The following is a 22,542-nucleotide window of genomic DNA, read 5'->3' on the forward strand; positions in this document are numbered from 1 at the left end:
AAACTACAGACCAATCTCTCTAATGAATATAGATGCAAAAATCCTCAATAAAATTCTAGCAAATCGTATCCAACAACACATTAAAAGAATTATACATCATGACCAAGTAGGATTCATCCCAGGTATGCAAGGATGGTTCAACATAAGAAAATCAATTAATGTAATACACCATATCAACAAATCAAAGCAGAAAAATCACATGATCATCTCAATTGATGCAGAGAAGGCATTCGACAAGACTCAACATCCTTTCCTGTTGAAAACACTTCAAAAGATAGGAATACAAGGGAACTTCCTTAAAATGATAGAGGGAATATATGAAAAACCCACAGCTAATATCATCCTCAATGGGGAAAAATTGAAAACTTTCCCCCTAAGATCAGGAACAAGACAAGGATGTCCACTATCACCACTATTATTCAACATTGTGTTGGAGGTTCTAGCCAGAGCAATTAGACAAGAAAAAGAAATACAAGGCATCAAAATTGGAAAGGAAGAAGTAAAACTATCACTGTTTGCAGACGATATGATACTATACGTCGAAAACCCGGAAAAATCCACAACAAAACTACTAGAGCTAATAAATGAGTACAGCAAAGTAGCAGGTTACAAGATCAACATTCAAAAATCTGTAGCATTTCTATACACTAGTAATGAACAAGCTGAGGGGGAAATCAAGAAACGAATCCCATTTACAATTGCAACTAAAAGAATAAAATACCTAGGATTAAATTTAACTAAAAAGACAAAAAACCTATATAAAGAAAACTACAAAAAACTGTTAAAAGAAATCACAGAAGACCTAAATAGATGGAAGGGCATACCGTGTTCATGGATTGGAAGACTAAATATAGTTAAGATGTCAATTCTACCTAAATTGATTTACAGATTCAATGCAATACCAATCAAAATCCCAACAACTTATTTCTCAGAAATAGAAAAACCAATAAGCAAATTTATCTGGCAGGGCAGGGTGCCCTGAATTGCTGAAAACATCTTGAGGAAAAAAAACGAAGCTGGAGGTCTCACGATGCCGGACTTTAAGGCATATTATGAAGCCACAGTGGTCAAAACAGCATGGTATTGGCATAAAGATAGATATATCAACCAATGGAATCGAATAGAGTGCTCAGATATAGACCCTCTCATCTATGGACATTTGATCTTTGATAAGGCAGTCAAGCCAACTCACCTGGGACAGAACAGTCTCTTCAATAAATGGTGCCTAGAGAACTGGATATCCATATGCAAAAGAATGAAAGAAGACCCGTATCTCACACCCTATACAAAAGTTAACTCAAAATGGATCGAAGATCTAAACATTAGGTCTAAGACCATAAAACAGTTAGAGGAAAATATAGGGAGATATCTTATGAAACTTACAATTGGAGGCGGTTTTATGGACCTTAAACCTAAAGCAAGAGCACTGAAGAAGGAAATAAATAAATGGGAGCTCCTCAAAATTAAAACACTTTTGTGCATCAAAGAACTTCATCAAGAAAGTAGAAAGACAGCCTACACAATGGGAAACGATATTTGGAAACGACATATCAGATAAAGGTCTAGTATCCAGAATTTATAAAGAGATTGTCCAACTCAACAACAAAAAGACAGCCAACCCAATTACAAAATGGGAAAAAGACTTGAACAGACACCTCTCAGAAGAGGAAATACAAATAGCCAAAAGGCACATGAAGAGATGCTCAATGTCCCTGGCCATTAGAGAAATGCAAATCAAAACCACAATGAGATATCATCTCACACCCACCAGAATGGCCATTATCAACAAAATAGAAAATGACAAGTGCTGGAGAGGATGCGGAGAAAGAGGCACACTTATCCACTGTTGGTGGGAATGTCAAATGTTGCAACCACTGTGGAAGGCAGTTTGGCGGTTCCTCAAAAAGCTGAATATAGAATTGCCATACGACCCAGCAATACCATTGCTAGGTATCTACTCAAAGGATTTAAGGGCAAAGACACAAACGGACATTTGCACACCAATGTTTATAGCAGCGTTATTTACAATTGCAAAGAGATGGAAACAGCCAAAATGTCCATCAACAGACGAGTGGCTAAACAAACTGTGGTATATACATACGATGGAATATTATGCAGCTTTAAGACAGAATAAACTTATAAAGCATGTAATAACATGGATGGACCTAGAGAACATTATGCTGAATGAGTCTAGCCAAAAACTAAAGGACAAATACTGTATGGTCCCACTGATGTGAACCAACATTCGAGAATAAACTTGGAATATGTCATTGGTAACAGAGTCCAGCAGGAGTTAGAAACAGGGTAAGATAATGGGTAATTGGAGCTGAAGGGATACAGACTGTGCAGCAGGACTAGATACAAAAACTCAAAAATGGACAGCACAATAATACCTAATTGTAAAGTAATCATGTTAAAACACTGAATGAAGCTGCATCTGAGCTATAGGTTTTTTTTTTTGTCTGTCTGTTTGTTTGTTTGTCTTTTTTTCTTTTTCTTTTTCTTTTTTTTACTATTATTATTATTATTTTTTCCTCTATATTAACATTCTATATCTTTTTCTGTGGTTTTGCTAGTTCTTTTCCTAAATCGATGCAAATGTACTAAGAAATGGTGATCATGCATCTATGTGATGATGTTAAGAATTACTGATTGCATATGTAGAATGGAATGATTTCTAAATGTTGTGTTAATTTCTTTTTTTCTTTAATTAATAAAAAAAACCAAAAAAAAAATAACAATGGGCAAAACAGATGCTGTTTGCTTTTCCCTGATCTCACCGTCTCTCCAACTCCCTATCAGCCCTGATGTCTGATGTCTAAGTGTCCTCCCCACAGTGCTTTGAGCCCCACCCTATCCCCAGCCCTTATCCTCTCCCTCACTCCAGCCCAGCCCGTCTCTGAACTACAATCCATCCTGACCCTCCTTTCCCCATCCCTGACCTCCTCCCCTCCCTCACCCCAGCCATTTGCCACTCACCCCCTAAGCCTCACCCTTATCTTTAACCATCTTTCAACCCACCCCGATCTATCAATTCACTCACTGCTTATATCTCTTAGAAATTTGTTGAAAAACTTCTCAAATGTTTAGAAGATCGGATAGAACATAGATAGATAGATAATGATATGGGAAAATATTTAGCATAACTGCAACTGGGTATCTGGGGGCATATGTTGGCATTGCTTTTATGGGTTTTGTATTATTTTTGCAACTACCCTATGCATTTAAAATTATTTTAAAATAAAAAGTTTTTTTAAAAAGCTCAGTTTTTAAAGATTTCAAACTAGGTGAATGCTCAAATGCTCAGGGCATCCACACACACCAAAGCCCCCAAAGGCCAGGCATGCTTCCCTACCGCTGGCCAACACTTAGAGCCACCCATGTGCACGGCTCTCAGAGGCACAGGCCGTGCATGGCCTCTGGGCAGGAAGCTCCCCTTCCCAGGGCCTCTGCCTCCCCCTGAGCAGAGTTGTGCCCCTGCCCAGGTGTGCCTGGTATGGGGCACTCATCCCCGCTGTCTCTGTACTGCCTGCAGAATGAATGTGAGGGGGACCTGGCCGAGGTGATGCCAGCTCTGGAGGCTGCACTGTCTGCACTCGACACGCTGAACCCTGCGGACATCTCGCTGGTGAAGTCGATGCAGAACCCACCGGGTCCTGTCAAGCTGGTCATGGAGAGCATTTGTGTCATGAAAGGGCTGAAACCAGAGAGGAAGCCGGACCCCAGTGGCAGCGGTAACCCCCAACCTACCCAGACACAGGCACTGTCTGCTGTTCCCTGGCAGGAGGGGTGCGGGCCCCTTAGCCTGGGCCCATGGGCAGGACTGTTGAGTTTCGAGGAATTAAGAAAAGCACCAGGATGTGCATGCACACCCAGAGAGCTCCCTCATGTTTCTACTCCATCCTCTTTCAATCAGCTGGAAAAATGCAGGGACCTGTGGGTACAGCTGAGCTGAGCCAAGTTCCCTGCCTGCAGATCATTCAACCACAGAGGTCACGTAGGATGGCGTGGGGCAGGCACACATAGAGTAGTGAGTGGGTGAGATGAAGAGGGACCAAGAGGAAGAAACTGAGAAAGAAATGGAGAGACCCAGACACCAACACCACACACAAGTCAGATAATGAAGCAGGAGAGACCTGAAGGGAAAGAACCAGGAGGGAGGAGAACAGACACGGAGGCTGAGACACACACACAAAGTTGAATGTAGAGACAAGAGAAATGAGAGAGACCGACAGACAGACAGACAAAAATGCTGAGAATGAGAGAAATGAAGACCAAAATAACCAGAGATACAGAGGAATATAGACACATATGAGTCCCAGAGACACAAAGAAAGATGCTAGTGGAAGAAAAGAGACCAGGAAGGATAAATACAGAGATAGAGAGATAGGGAGTGGGCGAGAGAGGTGTAGAGAGAGGGAGAGGAGAGAGTGAGAGAGAACGCGCAGGAAATGGAGAGTTGAAGGGAGAGAGCAAAGGCTGAGAGACAAAAACAAAGGTATGGGGAGGTAGAAGGATACAGAGACTCAGAAATGGGGAGAAAGGATTAGGAAAGAGAGGAAGGAAGGCCCCCTTATAAGAGTTCACCTAATTAATAGGTGAATGTTCACTTAATTTGAATTAGATGTAAGTCTTCATATTAAGACCCATGTCTTAGAACTGAGCAAGGACTTTAAAAACCAAGGCCAGTGGTACTTCCTGCTCTTTGAATCCTTCCTATCCTGGAAACAGACCTGTTGTCTTCTGTTCCTCAAAGGGTATTAACAATCCCTGACCTTGTGGTTCCTTCTTCCTGTTACTTAGCATGCCCTTCACTCTGACCAGTTTCAGGGTAAAAAACCCATGAAGAAGTTACCAAGGAGGTCAGAAATGGAGAAGCAGGGATGGACTTTCAAGAGAATCCTTTAGGAAGGCAGCTGAGGTATAACAAGTTTGGCCAGAGCCAGGATGAGCTAACCAGCTCTTCTCCATCCTGGCTGCACCTTAGAATCACCTGGGGAGCCTCAAAAATGCTGAAGCCTGTGCCCCACCCACAGAGATTTGTATTGCACTGGTCTGGGGGTATTTTTTAAAAGCTCCTTGGGTAATGCTAAGGTGCAGCTGATACAAAGAACTGCCGAGATACACAAAGCACTGCCAGGTCACAAATGTCAGTTTTCTTTTTAGATCATTGATGATCAGCACAGAACCCAACATTTGCCTTCCTCACTTACAAATTAAAGCAGATTGTGTATGTTATTCACCTATTCCCTAGAATTTAGCGGGTACATTTGAGTGGAACAAAAGAGCCATCAAATTAGCTTTGGGTTCCTTGAATTTAAATGAAGCAGATCATTTTCCAGATTGTATACAAAAACCATCAGGGAAAATACTGGGCTGGTTGCTGTGTTTACATTACAAATGGGACACATTTGATCCGTTTCACTGAATACTATGTCTCAAAATATCACATTCTTAATGAGCCCTACCTTGGCAAGGGTTTATAGTACCACGAGCCAAAAAGTCTCCTGACTTTTTTCCAACATGTCAACAGAAGGGCTACTGCCTTCAGACAGGATTCGGCTCACTTGATTCAGTCATTAGTCAGCACAATTGGTACTAAAGAAAATAAGAGCCTGGCTTTATTTTCTGGGCAGACCATTAGTGGCCTTCTATCCGGTGTAAGTCCACGAGCTGCTTCTCTTACATTTGCTCTTCTCTTGAGACATCCACCTCACTCACTCACTCACACCGTACAGCCCACCTCCAAGATTGGAAATAAAAGTATTGAAAACACCTGCCTTTGGGCTTTAGTTTCTATTGCCCTCTCTATCTACGAATGATGTCTCTATTTCCTGGCTATGATAACAAATACCACAAAATGGATTGGCTTAAACAACAGGAACTCGTTGGCTCATGGTTTTGCAGCTAGGAGAAGTCCCAAATTAAGCATCAGCAAGGTAATGCTTTGTCCCTGAAGACTGTGGCATTCTGGAACTGACTGCTGGTGATCCTTGGGTCTTTGTCTTTTCCATCACATAGCAATGCACATGGTGGCATCTTCCCCTTTCTGTTCTGGGTTCCACTGAGTTTCAATTTCTGCTTCTCTGAGTGCCTGTCTCTTGCTATTACTGAGATTTCTTCTGCTTACAAAAGACTCCAGTAATCCAGATTAAGACCCATCCTGTTTCAGTTGGCTGCACCTTAACTAAAATTACATCTTCAAAAGGTCCTGTTTACAATGAATTAATACCCACAGGAATGGATTGATTAGGACATGTTTTCTGGGGTCTTTAATTCAACCTACCACAAATGGGATACAGGGTCACATTTGTGCAATAAATACTAACAACTGAGTATCAGGCACTGTGCTGGATTCACAGCGGGAACTTCACAGCTTTGAGAGGGAGGGAGACAATAAAAAGTAAACAAAAATAATAGATAGGGATAAATACTATGAAGAGAATGGATATTCTAGCAGCTGATATCAAAGAAAATGCTAGGGAAGGGACAGATGATTAAGGGATTGAAAGAAAGTCCTTTGTGACTAATGTCCAGAGAATGAGGAACAGTGGCTAGAGATGAGGTTGGTAAGGTCAGCTGGGCCTCCCAGGCCATGGCGAGAAACTTGGATATGTTTTTCAAATCCAAGGAGTAGCCACTTAAGTCTTAAAACACAGTCAGAATATCTTAATGATGCAGCCTATTGTCTGTGCTTCTTGTACCAAACAGGTAAAATGATAGAAGATTACTGGGGGGTGTCCAGAAAGATTCTTGGAGATCTGAAGTTCTTGGAGAGCCTTAAGACATATGATAAAGACAACATTCCCCCATTGATCATGAAGAGGATCCGGGAAAGGTTTATTGATCACCCAGAATTCCAGCCAGCGGTCATTAAAAACGTGTCATCTGCCTGTGAGGGACTGTGCAAATGGGTGAGGGCTATGGAGGTATATGACCGCGTGGCCAAAGTAGTGGCCCCCAAGCGGGAGCGCCTGAAGGAGGCTGAGGGAAAGCTGGACACACAGATGCAGAAGCTGAACCAGAAGCGAGCAGAGCTGAAACTGGTGGAAGACCGTCTCCAGGCCCTGAATGATGACTTTGAAGAGATGAACATCAAGAAAAACACCTTGGAGGAAAACATTGAAATCTGCTCCCAAAAGCTGATCAGAGCAGAGAAGCTGATCAGTGGCCTTGGGGGAGAGAAGGACAGATGGACGGAAGCAGCCCGGCAGCTGGGCATCCGCTATGCTAATCTGACCGGAGATGTGTTGGTGTCCTCAGGGACCGTGGCTTACCTGGGAGCCTTTACAGTGGATTATCGGGCCAAGTGCCAAAAGGAATGGTTGGAGCACTGCAAGCAGAAGGTCATCCCTGGCTCCAGTGACTTCAATCTCAGCAACATATTAGGGGATCCTGTTAAAATCCGTGCCTGGCAGATTGCCGGGCTGCCCATTGACTCCTTCTCCATGGACAATGGCATCATTGTATCCAATTCCAGACGGTGGGCATTAATGATTGACCCTCAGGGCCAGGCCAATAAATGGATCAAAAACATGGAGAAAACTAATAAGCTGTCCGTCATCAAGTTCTCTGATACCAACTATGTAAGGGTACTGGAAAACGCTCTGCAGTTTGGCACTCCTGTTTTACTTGAAAACGTTGGAGAAGAGCTGGATGCTTTTATTGAACCCATCCTGCTAAAGGCAACATTCAAGCAGCAAGGGGTTGAGTACATGAGGCTGGGTGAAAATATCATCGAATACTCCCGGGACTTCAAGTTCTACATCACAACCCGCCTGAGGAACCCACACTACCTCCCTGAAGTTGCTGTCAAAGTCTGTCTCCTCAACTTCATGATCACCCCTTTGGGTCTCCAAGACCAACTCCTTGGCATCGTGGCTGCCAAGGAGAAGCCAGAACTGGAAGATAAAAAGAACAAGTTGATTGTGGAAAGTGCCAAGAACAAAAAGCAGCTCAAGGAAATTGAAGATAAAATCCTGGAGGTCCTCTCCATGTCTGAGGGCAACATTCTTGAGGATGAAACTGCCATCAAAGTGTTGTCTTCCTCCAAGCTGCTGTCCGAAGAAATCTCTGAGAAACAAGAAATTGCTTCCATGACAGAAATGCAGATTGATGAGACACGAATGGGCTACAAACCAGTGGCTGTTCATTCCGCCACCATCTTCTTTTGCATCTCTGACCTGGCCAACATTGAGCCCATGTACCAGTACTCTCTGACTTGGTTCATAAATCTGTACCTGCAGTCCCTGGCTCACAGCAGAAAGAGTGAAGAGCTGGAGCTACGCATTGAGTACATCATCGAGCATTTCACCCTGAGCATCTACAAAAACATTTGCCGCTCTCTGTTTGAAAAGGACAAGCTGCTCTTCTCCCTCCTCCTGACTGTTGGCATCATGAAAGAGAAAAAACAGATTAATGAGGAAACCTGGTACTTCCTTCTCACTGGTGGAGTCGCACTGGATAACCCTTTCCCCAACCCAGTTCCCGAATGGTTGCCTGAGAAGGCATGGGCGGAAGTTGTCCGAGCATCAGCGTTACCCAAACTGAAAGGTCTGAAGGAACATTTGGAAGAAAACATCAACGAATGGAAGGTTATCTATGACTCAGCCTGGCCCCATGAGGAGGAATTCCCTGGACCGTGGAAGTTCCTTCAAGGACTGGAGAGGATGGTGATCCTCCGATGTCTGCGGCCTGACAAAATTATTCCAGCGGTTCAGGAGTTCATTGCTGAACACATGGGAAAGGTGTACATTGAACCCCCTACGTTTGATCTCCAGGGATCCTACAATGATTCCAGTTGCTGTGCACCATTGATTTTTGTGCTGTCTCCAGGCGCAGACCCAATGGCAGGTAAGGACCGTTGTCATGTGAAATCAAACTCACTGAGGCTAGAACCTAGAAATCCCAGAACACGTGCATGGGTGATGAGAGTACATCTCCTACGGCTGGGATCTCAAGTTCAAATGACTTAGGAAATCAATCATTCGACAGGCTAAGGTGCTGCCAGGCTGACTTCTTTTACCACCTAAAGAGGGCAGCTTCCACTTAGCAATTAAGAATTGTGGCATGTGAGCTCAGGATGGCCAGATCGTCTGATTTTTCAAGAGACACCAGAAATGCAGATATCTGTCATTTTTTAATCTTGCTAAACTAATTCAAATTTTTTCTTAAATACCTTGTGCTGGTTGGATTCAGCCTGCTGGCTGTGTTGTTAATCTTTGCCATAACCTTTTTTTTTTTTTCCCTAACTAGTGCTTCTTTCCACTGGGCTTTTTTTCTTTTTTTCTAATTTTTAAAAAATTTTTTTGTTCTTTAAATAATACCACATATGGTTAAAAAAAAAATGTTTTGAAGAAAAAGAAAAACAATCCAGAAAAGGTATAGGGCAAAAGCTCAATGGATGCTGGGTGATTTTACCTCTAAGGTGACATTTGGTAATGTCTGAAGACATTTTTGTTGTCATAACTTGGGAACAGAACCCAAGGATGCTGCTCAACATCCAACAATGTGCAGGAACCCCCACAACAGAGAATTCACAACCCAACATGCCAGTAGTGCTGAGGTTGAAAAATCCTGGTATAAAGCCAAAGGTCCATCTTCCTCCTGATCTCCTCAGAGGCGAGCACCAGTTTTGCTATACATCTTTCCAGAAATAGCCTGTGTATATAGAAGGGTGTGAAATTTTGATAGAGATAGGATAGCTTTCTGTTGTTGGGGGAGCTCAAAGCTTTAGTTTTCTCTGTTGCTGAATGAAGAAAGACAACCAGAAATGCAGATGGCAAGGCTGATATTCTCCTGTGAAAGCTGAAAAATTTGGCATGCATCCTGCCTGGTTAAATGCCACCATCTCTGGCCCTCAGATGAAGGTAGAAGAGGGAGCTGAAGTGAACCGATCCCCTTGCCAGGTTCCTCTACAGCACCAAAATGTTATTGTTAAGATAGCACTTCATGGCCCCTTTCTAGCACTGTTGTCCTTTTTGTGACAGTTTATAAAGAGAAATTAAGGAGAAACAAGAAAAAATAAAGAAGAGAAATGGTCAAAAAAGGTCAAAAGCTGGTCTATAAAATAATAATGTGGGCCACAGTGGCTCAGCAGGCAAGAACGCTTGCCTGCCATGCCAGAGGACCCGGGTTCGATTCCCGGTGCCTGCCCATGTAAAAAAATATAATAATAATAATAATGTGCTGGTAGAGGCTAGGCTGATTACACACAATGGTGGTGTTTTGTTTAGCATATTCCTAGCCCGTTGAATTTGCTATGAACTGGTGGTTAGCTCAAGTGGCTTAGTCAGATTCAGCTGGGATGAGTTCAAAGGGGCTGTGTCCCTCTTATTGCCTCGCATCAGGAGGCATGTATTGTCTGGTTGTCTTTCTTTTGCTGATTAAGATTGATCAGTGGGTACAAGGATTGTCAATGTCAACCACTTCCCCAGCCCCCCACCCACCTCCTCCAAGGGACCCTAGCTCTTTAAACAAGACAATGGTATTTGGAGACCACAATAGGGCAGCCGATGGCTACTAAGTGGATCACTGTTTCTAGGCCTACTGTCCATTAATTTTCTCTTCAGCTGTAGCTAATCTACTGTTTTAATTCAGTGCTTTGAGTATTTATCTTCACTGACAATGTTTTCCATTTCTAGAAGTTGTATTTGTTTTGTTCCAGATCCAATGTATTATTTTTTCATAGCATTCTGAACTTTTACTATTTTGTATTTCTTCTTTCATAATTTTAGAAAGGTTTCTTCTATACACTCTTTCAGAAATCATACGTAATCAATCCTTGGGATGGGCATTTTCCTGACTGTTCTACATGCTGATTATCCCTTATAATGTCCTATTTCCTCATGTTGTTTGTAGTTTTTTACTGTGAGTCCCACAATTAGCAAGCTTATGTTATTTTGTTGGAGTCTCATGCATTCGGGTTTTGAAAGTGTCCCAACAGAAAAAATTTGTATGTGCAAACACTGGTGCCCCAGGGGTATCACCATTCTGGATCAATTTAATGGGAAATTTCTCAGCTCAACAGTCCCACACCACAGGGTACTGTGAAGTCACACCCCTCCTCTGCACGTGGCATAGGCTTAGTGTTTTAATTTCTCACTAGAGAGTTATTATTTTTCCACCCAGGCTGTAGACCAATGACAAGTTTTCATATTGCTTCCCTGAGTTAGTAACCAGATGTCTGTCCTTCTTAGCATGAAGGTGTAGCCCTTTGAGGATCCCAGCTTTATATAAAAGTCTCAATTACAGCTCCACACCCCTTAGGAACAAAGCTGCATCTCCCATGGCCATTAAAGCTCCAACCTCTAAACTGGTTAAATAAAGTATGGTGTTTTGTTGCAATGAAATACTATGCAGCCATGAAAAGAAAAAGACCTTTCTTTATGTACTGGTATGGAGAGACCTATAAGGTATATTGTTAAGTGAAAAGACTCAAATGAAATATTCTGCAGTTCATGTAAGTATAATAGTTATGTGTACACTTTCTTAAACACATAAAATATCTCTAGAAGGATTCACAAAAAGTTAATAATGTTGGCTGCCTCTTTAGGAAGACACAGTTGGCTGAGGGAGATAATAAAGGCTTCCTTTATGTTTTGAAATTTTTTTAATATATAAAAAATTTTTAATTAAATAGTTTCATATTTAAAAGAACTTCCAAGCTTACAAATGTGATTGGATCCTGTATTTCCAAGAAAAATAAATTTGTAAAAACCCTGTCTCTCATTCTTTGGTTGTATACTGACCTCTCCGGCTTTGAGTTCCCTCTTCATTTTTAGCACCTGGGGATTTCTCTTTTTTTTTTTTCTTTCAGACCTAGATTTTTTTTATTTTTTCAGTTTATGTAACATTTTTATCAAGAATGTCTGTGTTGGGAGCCAAAGGCAAGCCAATTATATCTTAGTCTGCCTTATTACCAGAGCTTCCCCAGAGAGATGTTTACTTGGTAATTAACAGAAGCCAATGAGTTTCTTTCTGAGAAGAGACTTTTAATGAAACCCCACCTTTTGTCTTGTTACTGGTAATCTGGTCTTAGCTGGCCTGTAATCTTTTAAACGCCCCTTTTCTACCCGGTCTCAGGCCTGCTGAAGTTTGCTGATGATCTTGGCATGGGAGGCACCAGAACACAGACCATCTCCCTTGGCCAAGGCCAAGGCCCTATTGCAGCCAAAATGATCAACACTGCCATCAAGGATGGGACGTGGGTGGTCTTACAGAACTGCCACCTGGCCACAAGCTGGATGCCTGCTCTGGAGAAGATCTGTGAGGAGGTGATCGTTCCTGAAAGCACCCACCTGAGATTCAGGTGAGACGCTCTCCCACCCCCGCCTGTCTCTGGGTCCCAACCTCCAGCTCCAGGCATTATGCCAGTTGTTGGGAATGCAGAGATGAGCAAGATACAGTCTTGCCTTTAAGACACAGTGACAAGTCTACGGGCAGATGGCCCATTGATGAATAATGTCGCAACAGCGCAATAACTGCTCTTCCTGTTTGAACAAGATCCTTGGAGCACAAAAAGGGAAGGAAAAGTTGGGGAAGGCCTGGAGGACTGACAATTACTTGGGATTTTGAAAGATGAATAGGAGTTGGCCAGGAAGTACATTCCAAGCAAAAGATTACAGCATTTGCCAAAGCAAAGCTGTGTATTAAGATACTAGCAAGTTTTCCTTCGGTCCAGGGGTATACCACCCTGGAGGGGAGGTGATAGGAGATATATATATGTGTAGGAATTTAGATTAAAAGTCAGTAAATCTTATTTTTTAAAATTAGTATTTATTTTTTTAAAAATCCTTTATGTGGCCCAGGCACCCTTTTTTTTTTCTTGAGCTCTCCTATGTTTCTTTGGTTTCCATGGAATTGTATCCTATATTAGAAACAATTAGTTGTTTTTTTATAAACTCTAATGCCCAGCAAGGTTAGGTCTGTTTTTGCATTATCAAATGATGAAATGAATGAAAAGACTTTAAAATCTCTTTCAGCTCAAACATTCAATGATCTTCTTAGTCTAGGCCAGGAGTCAGCAAACAGCAGCCAGCAAGCCAAATCCAGCCTGCTACCTGCTTTTGTTTGATTTACAAACTAAGGAGAGACTTTACATTTTAAAATGGTTAAAAGAAGAACAACACATGAAAATTATCTGAAATTTGGATTGCAATGTCCATAAACAAAGTTTTATTGAAATATGGCCTTGGTCATTCATTTGTGTATCATCTCTGGCTCTTTTTGTGCTGCAACGAGCACTTGCAACAGAGAACATATGGTCTGCAAAGCCTAAAATGTTTATTATCTGGCCCTTTACAGGAAGTTTGCCAAGCCCTGCTCTAGGTGATGAAGCATACTGGTTATTTTCATTTTAGTCATGCCTGCCTAAAATTAGGAATGTGTTTGGTACTTATTTACAAAGTCAGATTAGGCCTTAGTTGATTTGTAATCATGTTAGGGTTACAAAAGAGAGAGACTTTGTGGAGGTCCATTAGTTTCAAGAATACCAGTTGGTTTGGGATAGTGAGTTGACTCATTGACCATCAGTGACACATTTAATGAAGAAAAATTACTCAGGCTGACATTCAATGTCTTCTGAAATATGGCCTTAGCCCCAACGTCACACAGTCAAGAGCCTACAGGGGCCGAGAATGTAACATAGATGAATGAGGAGGGCTGGGTACAAGAAATGTTCCACTTTCTACAGCATAACAGCAATCATCACAGGCAGGTGGCCTCAGTGTCAGACACCGATAGGGAGTGGTGGGAACTATGGCAAACTAGGGGCACATGCCCTGTAAAGAGGGGCAGTCGTAGCTAATACCAGCTAACTGTTGCCATGCAGGAATGTAGGCCTTTTGTGACCAGATTTTAATTATTTAAAAGGGAAGGTGGGCATGTATAATTTTAAAAGAAAGCCCTAGACTTTTAAGAGTTGGTAACTACTTCAAGACTGTATTACCATCTGGGTTTCCCGTGGTATGAGCCAAGCTCTGCCCATGTGCAGGTTGAGGTCAGGATTCAGCCACCAAATTGTGGGCTCTTTGCTCATCTGCCATCTCTTTGCTCCCCTGCCAGTTCACGCCTCTACTTGGGTCACACCAGCCTTACCAAATTCCTGGCTTTGTCTCCTCTGTGCTGTTTGTTGGCCTGTGCCTTCTGTCTCTAATGATCTCCAACCCCCAAACCCACCCTCTGGAAAACTCTCCAACAACAAGCAAAAAAATCAGGACATCACTGTATGTGTATAACTTGAGCTCAGGTAGAAAAATAAGTGAACAGAAGCCTGAAAGGCAATATGCCAAAATGTTAGCCTGTGGGTGGTAATTAATAAATCCTTCCATATACTTTTACAAGTGCATCCATTTTTCACAGGCAGAGACGAACTTTTGAATTTTAAGGGGGAAGTGATCCATATTCCTTGTGGCTCATTTCAAATGCCATTTCCTCTACAACAGGAGTTGGCAATTTTTTTCTGTAAAGGGCCAGAGAGTAAATATTTTAGGCTTCATGGGCCCTATGGCAACTGCCAATTGTAGGGTGCAAGCAGCCAGAACCTATATGCAAATCAAGGGGCGTGGCCACATCCCAATAAAACTGTATTTACAAAAGCAAGTGGCTTGCTGATCTGGCTCACTGATCATAGTTTGTCCAGCTATTGCCAACCCATCAAAACTTTGTTTTCCACTGACTCCCACAGCCTGTTCCTCTCTTCCTCTCTGCAGTCATGGTTTGATCATGCCTTACTATAGCATCCTGTCTGCTTGTCTTTTCTCTCCTGCCTGGCCACCTTTAGACAGCTCAGAGCATCTGGAAACTAGAAACAATTTTTGGCTCATTTTGGTCCATCCTCTCGTGCCTGATATGATACTTTTCCCAACTTAGATGCTCCAAGTCCCGCAGGGGAGGCAGTGTAGTGTGGTGATAAAGGGCAGGGGTTTTGGAGTCAGAGCACCCCAAGTTCACATCTTGGTTCAGCTACTTTTATGTTGTTTGTCCTTTGCAAAACTCACTTGACCTCTCCTTGGCTCTGTTTTTTCACTAGTAAAAGGGGAGATTAATATCCCCAACCCCACACCCAGTAGGGCGGCTGCGAGGATGAAAGTAAATGAAAGGACATACATTAAATTCTTAGCATGGAGTTCAGGATCTAGCAGTGCTGAATAAATGGTAGCTATTACTTCTCATTATTGTATTGCTGTAAAAAGTTGGGTCTGTTTTCTTCCTAGACTCTGGCTAACCAGCTATCCATCAGAGAAGTTTCCAGTCAGCATCCTCCAGAATGGAATCAAAATGACCAATGAGCCCCCCAAAGGGCTCCGAGCCAACCTGTTGCGATCCTACCTCAATGACCCCATCTCAGACCCCATGTTCTTCCAAAGCTGTATAAAGGCAGTGATGTGGCAAAAGCTGTTGTTTGGACTTTGCTTCTTCCATGCCATCGTTCAAGAGAGGAGAAACTTTGGACCCCTGGGTAAGCAAAGACAGTTAATCTGTCATTTCCCTGTGAGAAAGATAAATGCAGGTGTGTGTACATGTGTGTAAGATAAATGCAGGTGTATGTACATGTGTGCGTTCATGTTTGTGCTCAAATAGGGTTGCCAGTAAAATCCAGTGTAAGAAAAGAATGCAGTATAAGTATGTCTCATGCAGTATTAGGTACATACTTATATTCAAAATGACTTCTTGTTTATTTGAAATTAAAATTTAACTGAGTGTCCAGTGTAAAATTTAACTGAGCGTCGAGTGGTTCAGTGGTAGAATGCTCACCTTTCAAAATTTAACAGGTCGATTCCCGGACCATGCACTCAAAAAAAAAAAAATTTAACTGAGTGTCCTATAATTTTATTGGCTTAATCTGGTAAATCCTAAAACCAGGTCAATGCCAGTGTTGGGGAGAGTGGTGACACTCCTAAATTGGAGGTCCCCAAATTATTGAAGTAATGTGATAAGAAGATTGAGGGCCCTTCCATTTTGCATGTTTTTGCCTATTTTAGGCATAATGTCCATTCTCCAGGGAATCGTGGCCAGGTAATTTATAATGGTTTAGGTAGCTCTCTTTACATGCGCATAACAAAAAAACAAACAAACAAAAAGACAAGAATACTGATTCTTCTCACTCAAAAGAAGGCGGGAGACAAGAAAGCCAAAGATGACACTCTCTCTGCATCAGCATTTTATACTTCCCCTTCTCCCACCCTCCTTCTAGGCACACCAGACCTCCAGCTGTCCCTGGCTACCTAGTTGTGTTTTATTTTTCCAGCCCATGAATTTTATGATTTTATTTCCACTTTGAATAATGTACATTTTAGGGGGGAAGTCGCTCCTCTGTTGAGCACAGGTCCCACTCTACCCTGCTGTCTTACACCAGGCCTCATTCACCCATTGATGCCACTTGTCTGGCCCTAGTGGGTATTTAATATGATACGCTCGGAAATATAAGCTGCAGTTTCTTCAAGTTGTCCTGTGAGTGTGAACAAGGGAACTCTCAAAGCTAACAGTTTCCCGTGCCCAGCCTTCAGCACCCGCTCTCCAATTATGCTTTATATTATTTTTGGAGCTCTGCACGTTGCCACAGCCATTCAGCCAAGGTGAATAATTCTCTTTCCACAAACCCCAGGATGTTAACGTCTTCCTTAATAAATGGGGGTATCCGTATGGAAATTGATTTAGAATGGATGTTTTCTCAGGCGAAGGGCTCCCACGGTAGCAGTAAACGTCAAGGATAATAGTTGGTCCCATGCTTGATATTCATGGGGCTGAAAGACGCACTTGATCCATAGTGATGCTTAACTCCACCGGCTCCAGCTCGGAGTGGAAACTAAGAGCTCTCAGTACTGAAGCTTCCACTTCTTCTCTGCCTTGTGTAGGTTGGAATATTCCTTATGAGTTCAACGAATCAGACTTGAGGATTAGTATGCGGCAGATCCAGATGTTTCTGAATGAATACAAGGAGGTGCCATTTGAGGCTCTGACCTACCTGACAGGTATTTATGGGAGAACTCTTTGCTGCTGTAAACCTCCAACTTCATGCCCCACCCTCTGGGTCCTCTGGCTCCTCTGCTCCTGTCTCCTCCATTTACTCACCCTCTGATTCATTCAGCAAGCACTGAGCTCTAAGTGCTGGCCACCAGACTGGATATTGTGTAAAATCAAGGTAGTTAAGATGCAATACCTATCCTCAAGTCACTCACAGTCAAGCAAGGAAAGAAAAAGTATTAAAAAATAAATGGCAATCTAGCGATCAGTTCATAAAGAGAAATGTTTCTAACGTAGAGAGACAGCACAATGATTAAATCTGTGGGGCGGATTAGAGGGAGGGATGATCATGGAAAACTTCCTGAAGGCCTAAAATATGGGTTTTGAGGGATGAGTAGGAGTTTCACAAGTAGAAGAGGAAAAGAGTAAGAGGGAGGGAAACAGTGGGAGGGAGGAAGGAGAACATTTCAGTCACAGGGACCCTGAGGTATAAAATGGCACTTGGTGTTTTGTATTAAAGCAATCCATCAGCAACCTTTTATTAGTCATCCAATATATATTAGTACATAATATGGAAGAATGTAATTGTTTAGAACTTTGTCCCTGACCTCAAGAATTACACTGTATATCCTAGAGCCAGTTGATGAGGCTGCTAAATGAATGGCTTACCATGCCCTAAGGCCAAAATGTAACTCAATAAAAGAACTGAGGCACCTTCAAGACCACACAGAAGTTCCTTCCTGAGCTCCAGGTCCATTATCTTTATATGCTAAGAAGTTGGTCTGGATCCTTCCCCCAAGCATGTGGCAGGGAGTTTATATACACAACAATCTTGTGAGCACGGGATTAGTAACCCCATTTTACAGCTGAGGAGACTGAGGCTTTAGAACAATGTTTCTTTTTTTTTTTTTTTTTTTTTTAAAGAGAGAGGGAGGAAAGGAAGGAAAGAAAGACAGAGAAGGAAGGAAGGATGGAAGGAAGGAAGGGAGGAAGAAAGGGAAACATCTTTATTTTTTTATTATATTTTGTTTGCTTGTTCGTTTCTCACATGGGCTGGGGCCGGGAATCGAACCGGGGTCCTCCGGCACGGCAGGCAAGCACTCTTGCCCGCTGAGCCACCGCGGCCCGCCCCTAGAACAATGTTTCTTAACCGTGGGTGATTTTTTCCTCAGGGGAAACTTGGCAACATCTATAGATATTTTAGGTTGTCACAACTGGGGCAGGCAGACCATGTGTATGTGTGTGTGTGTGTGTGTGTTTGAGTTTCACTATTGACATGCATCAGGTAGAGGCCAGGGAGCCTGCTAAGCATCCTATAATGCACAGGGCAGTCACCAAAACATGGAATTATCTACTCTAAAATGTCAGCAGTGCTAAGAATGAGAAATCCTGCTTAGTGATTAGATTGGGTTGTAGAAGATCACACAGACCTTAACTTAGCACAGTGCCCCTGTACCTACAGAACACCAAGGGACACACACAGGACAAGCTCAGTGGGTCTTAATTTGGTACAGCACTTCTCCAAAGAAGTGAGCCATATTCCCATGGTTCCAGGCCACAACAGAGCATATCCAAGGGCCCTCGGCAGACCATAGGATGAGTGCATAATTGCCCTGGGATCTGGTCTTAGTAGAGGACTGCCTACGGGTTATAAACCAACCTGCTCCAATCATGCCAGGCAGTTTGAGGATAGTTGCTTCCCAACTGTATGGATCAAGATAAGCTAGGAAGGCTGAGAAAACAAACACCCACTAAATATTAAGGGCATATGACATCAAAGGCCTATTGCTTGCCCATGTTACATGCCCAGTATGAATCAGCAAGGGTCTCTGCTCATTATAATTATCAGGGGCAAAGTTAGCAAAGACTCCACCAACTTTTGATGCCACCATCTCAACACATATTTGTATAGTCTTTGCTGCAGGGATAGCACTGAGACCTCACACTCACAATTCAAAGCACAAGAACTTGTCACTTGCCCACACCCCCACTGGATGGGCCCAGGGAATATAATCGTTCTGTGTGCCTGGAAGGAAAGAAGAATCAGACATAGGCAGCTATCAGAACTCCCCACTAACACTCACCTAAAAGACAATGTGGTTTACAGAGTGGTTATCAAGTCAGATGGGCTGAAGTCAATGCATTCTTCATCTGTACTCAGTCCTGTGGCTGGGACAATGCAGAATCCAGAAGAGGTATAAGGTTCATCCTTGCCCCTCTAGGAACTTATACTCTTGCTACAAAGAGTTGGCGTATGCGTAGCTATAAAGAAATGCACCTTCCTTCATAACTGTAAAACCCAGAGCCCACAAGGATGTCAGGACCCCGACTCTATTCAATGCCTTAATTTGCTTTCACTTGGAGTCTCTCTTGGGTTCCCTCTAGCACTGCCATGCTGGCTTCAGGGGAGAAAAAAGTATTCTCCCTGTAATACATCCTGTAATACTGAAAAAATATTCAGGTGCTGTCACAGACCTTTTCAGAGCTCAGACAGGCTGTAATATTCAAACTGAACTTTGCTAAAGAACTGAAGAAGCCAAGAGCTTCAGAAATCTAGATGGTCTGTCTGGCTTAAGGTAAAACTGCTTCTTTGGGGCTTAACTTACTTCCCCATAGTCTTGTATTTCTCCCTTAACTAGCCATAAGATCCTCCATCTATAATCATCCTCATCCATCTGAGACCCTTACAAGGCAAGTCTAAGAGAAGCTCAAGCCTCTTGCCCACCGACTCTGCTCAGGCTTCCCATTTCCTGTCTGAGGGCTTGCCTCTTCTGTAATGGTTGAAATTTGGAGTGAGCACACCCACAGGAGAGTCCTTGCCCTCTCCCTACACAAGTGTATCTCTTCCTTTCAGACTTAATGCATTGTCCCCAACCATAAATACCTAGTAGCACCCACATACTCCAATTGCAATAGAACATACTTGTCAAATCTGGACCAGCTGGAAAGTGTTTCATGGAGGATGGGGGGGTGGGGGGTGGGGCAGACATTTGATCTGGATTTGATGTCCCCTTCAAAGAATTGCTTTGTTCTTTGTCTAGAAACCTGAGTGTAGAAAAATGAGTCTCAGAGAATGATGCTAATGATGGAGGTAAAGGATTTCTAATTGGTATATATAGGGTAATCTCAGTTGTGTAAAACATATGTATTTGTAATTGCTGCAATTAACTGAACACTTACTATATGCTAAGAATTGTACTAAATGCTTTAAATTATCTTGTATGATGGGTATTAAGAGTATCTCCACTTCTTGACGAATAAGAAACTGCTATTAAGTGACAAAGTTGGAATAGATACTGAGGACTGTCTCATGCCAAAATCGTTGCCCTGAACCAAATTTCCACACTCTCACATATATGTATTCAGATACCTAGAGAAAAATGTCTGGATGATGGTTAAATACTAATATCCACCACTGTTTGGGGGACTTTTTGGTGATTTTATTGTTTTTCTTTGGGCTTATCTCAATTTAATTCCTATTTTTTTTTTCTCAGTGTAATTTCTAATGTTGTGTTTGTAGTGACCATAATACCAAAAGGCCTGGTCTCATCACAAGTTGAGCATGGTTTCAACAACCCTATATCCCATTAAAACCAGAAAGAATCACCTGTTTTAGGTTAACGACCAAGCTCATCATGACCCTCCCTAGGCTCAACTTGTCACTTCTCCCCAGGGGAATGCAATTATGGAGGCCGAGTGACTGATGACAAAGACAGGCGTCTGCTGCTGTCGCTTCTGTCCACCTTCTACTGTAAGGAAATTGAGCAGGACCATTACCCTCTAGCTCCAGGTGACACTTACCACATCCCTTGCCATGGCTCCTACCAGGTAAGGGGCAGGGGAAAGAGGTCTCCCCATTTCCCCCAGAGGGAATTCAGTAGTCTCAATAGAGTTAGGATCTTCACAATAGCAAAGGGGCAGCGTGGGGCTTTCTGACTTGGGTCCGTAAGCTATTTCCAGTATTCCAGAAATCCTACAAGAGAGATGTTTTATTGTTTAATGGATGTTGGACATTTGGTAGACAGGGTCTTTCAAAATATGAGGTCCATCTGGGAGAAAGGGGGAAAAGTGGTTGAGATAAATCCTGGGTGGTGGGAAATTTCTCTTCAAAGGTCCAGAAAGGGAGGGACGGGAAAATGAGGGTAGAAGTGATACTGAGAAAAAAAAAAAAGAAATCTGGAGGAAGGAGGAAAAGGAGCTAACTTTTATTGTGCACCTGTTATGTGCCAAAGCCTGGTACCTTCATAACCTCATTTATCTTTCTATTATAGATAAGGAAACTGGGGTTTCAGAGACTGTAGGTGATTAGCTCAAAGTTATTTGATTTGCAATGGAACTGGGATCCAAACTCAGTTCTGTGTAACTCCAAAGTTGCCAGTCCTGCTGGGGAAGTAGAGAGGTAGCTAGGGATGGGAAAGGATTCACAGCCCCAGTGCCTTTCATATTCAATTCCTGGAAAACTGCATGAGGAAGAGTTTGAGATGTGTGCACCAAGTTTGGTGTGAGTGTGTGTGTGTGAGTCCTGTGCCACAGACACAAAGTGATTCCTGCAGAGGTCATGTCCCAAGTTTATGTCAATGGAAGATTTCCCTTCCAGTCCTACATCGAGTACCTCAGGAGCCTCCCCATCATGACTCACCCAGAAGTGTTTGGTCTCCATGAGAATGCCAATATCACCAAAGACAACCAAGAAACCAACCAGCTATTTCAAGGGGTGCTGCTGACTCTCCCTAGGCAGTCAGCAGGGAGTGGCAAGTCCTCTCAGGTAACCAGGCTTGGATCAAGAGACAGAATCAAGTTCCTGGGCAGTTTTGCATCTATCTGGTGGACATGTAGGGTTGTGGGTGATGACCTAAAAGGCACAAAAGTGGAGTCTGGTGGAACTCTGCCAAAGTAGCTGACCACAGCAGCTTTACTATTTATAGTCTTTAAACACAAACCTGAAAGGGAGCCAGTGTTTCCAACACTGCAATCACCTTTATGATTTTTTTTTTTTTGCTTTGTCTACTTCTTATTCTACCACATTTGCACAATATTTTAGTTTGCTCTTCTCTTTGTAGTTTCTTAATGTGTGAAGTTAGGTTGTTGTTTTGTGATCTTTCTTGTTTTTTAATGTAAGCATTTAGAGGTATAAATTTCCCTCTGAGTGCTGACTTCATTGCATCCCAAAAGTTTTGGTAAATTCCATTCTCATTCATCTCAAGATATTTCCTAATTTCCCTTGCAATTTCTTCTTTGACTCTTTGATTGTTGGTAGTATGTTGTTGATTTCCACAAATTTGTAAATTTTTCCAGTTTTTCTTCTGTTATGGATTTCTAATTATATTCCATTTTGGTCTGAGATAATATTTTGTATGATTTCAATTTTTTAGTTTAATTAAGTTTTGATTTGTGGTCTAACATGGTCTATCCTGGAAAATATTTAATGTGCACTTGAGAAGAATATGTGTTCTGCTGTTGTTGGATGGAGTGTTCTATATATGACTTTTTAGATCTAATTGGCTGATAGTGTTGTTCAAGCCGTCGATTTCCTTATTGATCTTCTGCTTAGATGCTCTATCAGTTATTGAAAGTGGT

The 22,542-nt window shown here is 42.4% G+C and overlaps 1 protein-coding gene across 2 annotated transcripts in view; it reads left to right on the forward strand.

The window, feature by feature from the left end:
• Window positions 1-22,542, forward strand: part of DNAH3 (dynein axonemal heavy chain 3) — a 220,557-nt gene that overhangs the window by 185,477 nt on the left and 12,538 nt on the right. For both annotated transcript variants that reach the window (XM_077141603.1, XM_077141602.1), the window contains exons 52-58: window positions 3,536-3,734; window positions 6,712-8,853; window positions 12,085-12,310; window positions 15,216-15,460; window positions 16,857-16,973; window positions 20,639-20,793; window positions 21,563-21,730. In XM_077141603.1, coding sequence (XP_076997718.1) covers window positions 3,536-3,734; window positions 6,712-8,853; window positions 12,085-12,310; window positions 15,216-15,460; window positions 16,857-16,973; window positions 20,639-20,793; window positions 21,563-21,730 — 3,252 coding nt within the window. The remainder of the gene's footprint in view (window positions 1-3,535; window positions 3,735-6,711; window positions 8,854-12,084; window positions 12,311-15,215; window positions 15,461-16,856; window positions 16,974-20,638; window positions 20,794-21,562; window positions 21,731-22,542) is intronic.

This window comes from Tamandua tetradactyla, chromosome 23 (genome assembly GCF_023851605.1).
Source record: "Tamandua tetradactyla isolate mTamTet1 chromosome 23, mTamTet1.pri, whole genome shotgun sequence".
Classification (NCBI taxonomy): Eukaryota; Metazoa; Chordata; class Mammalia; order Pilosa; family Myrmecophagidae; genus Tamandua; species Tamandua tetradactyla.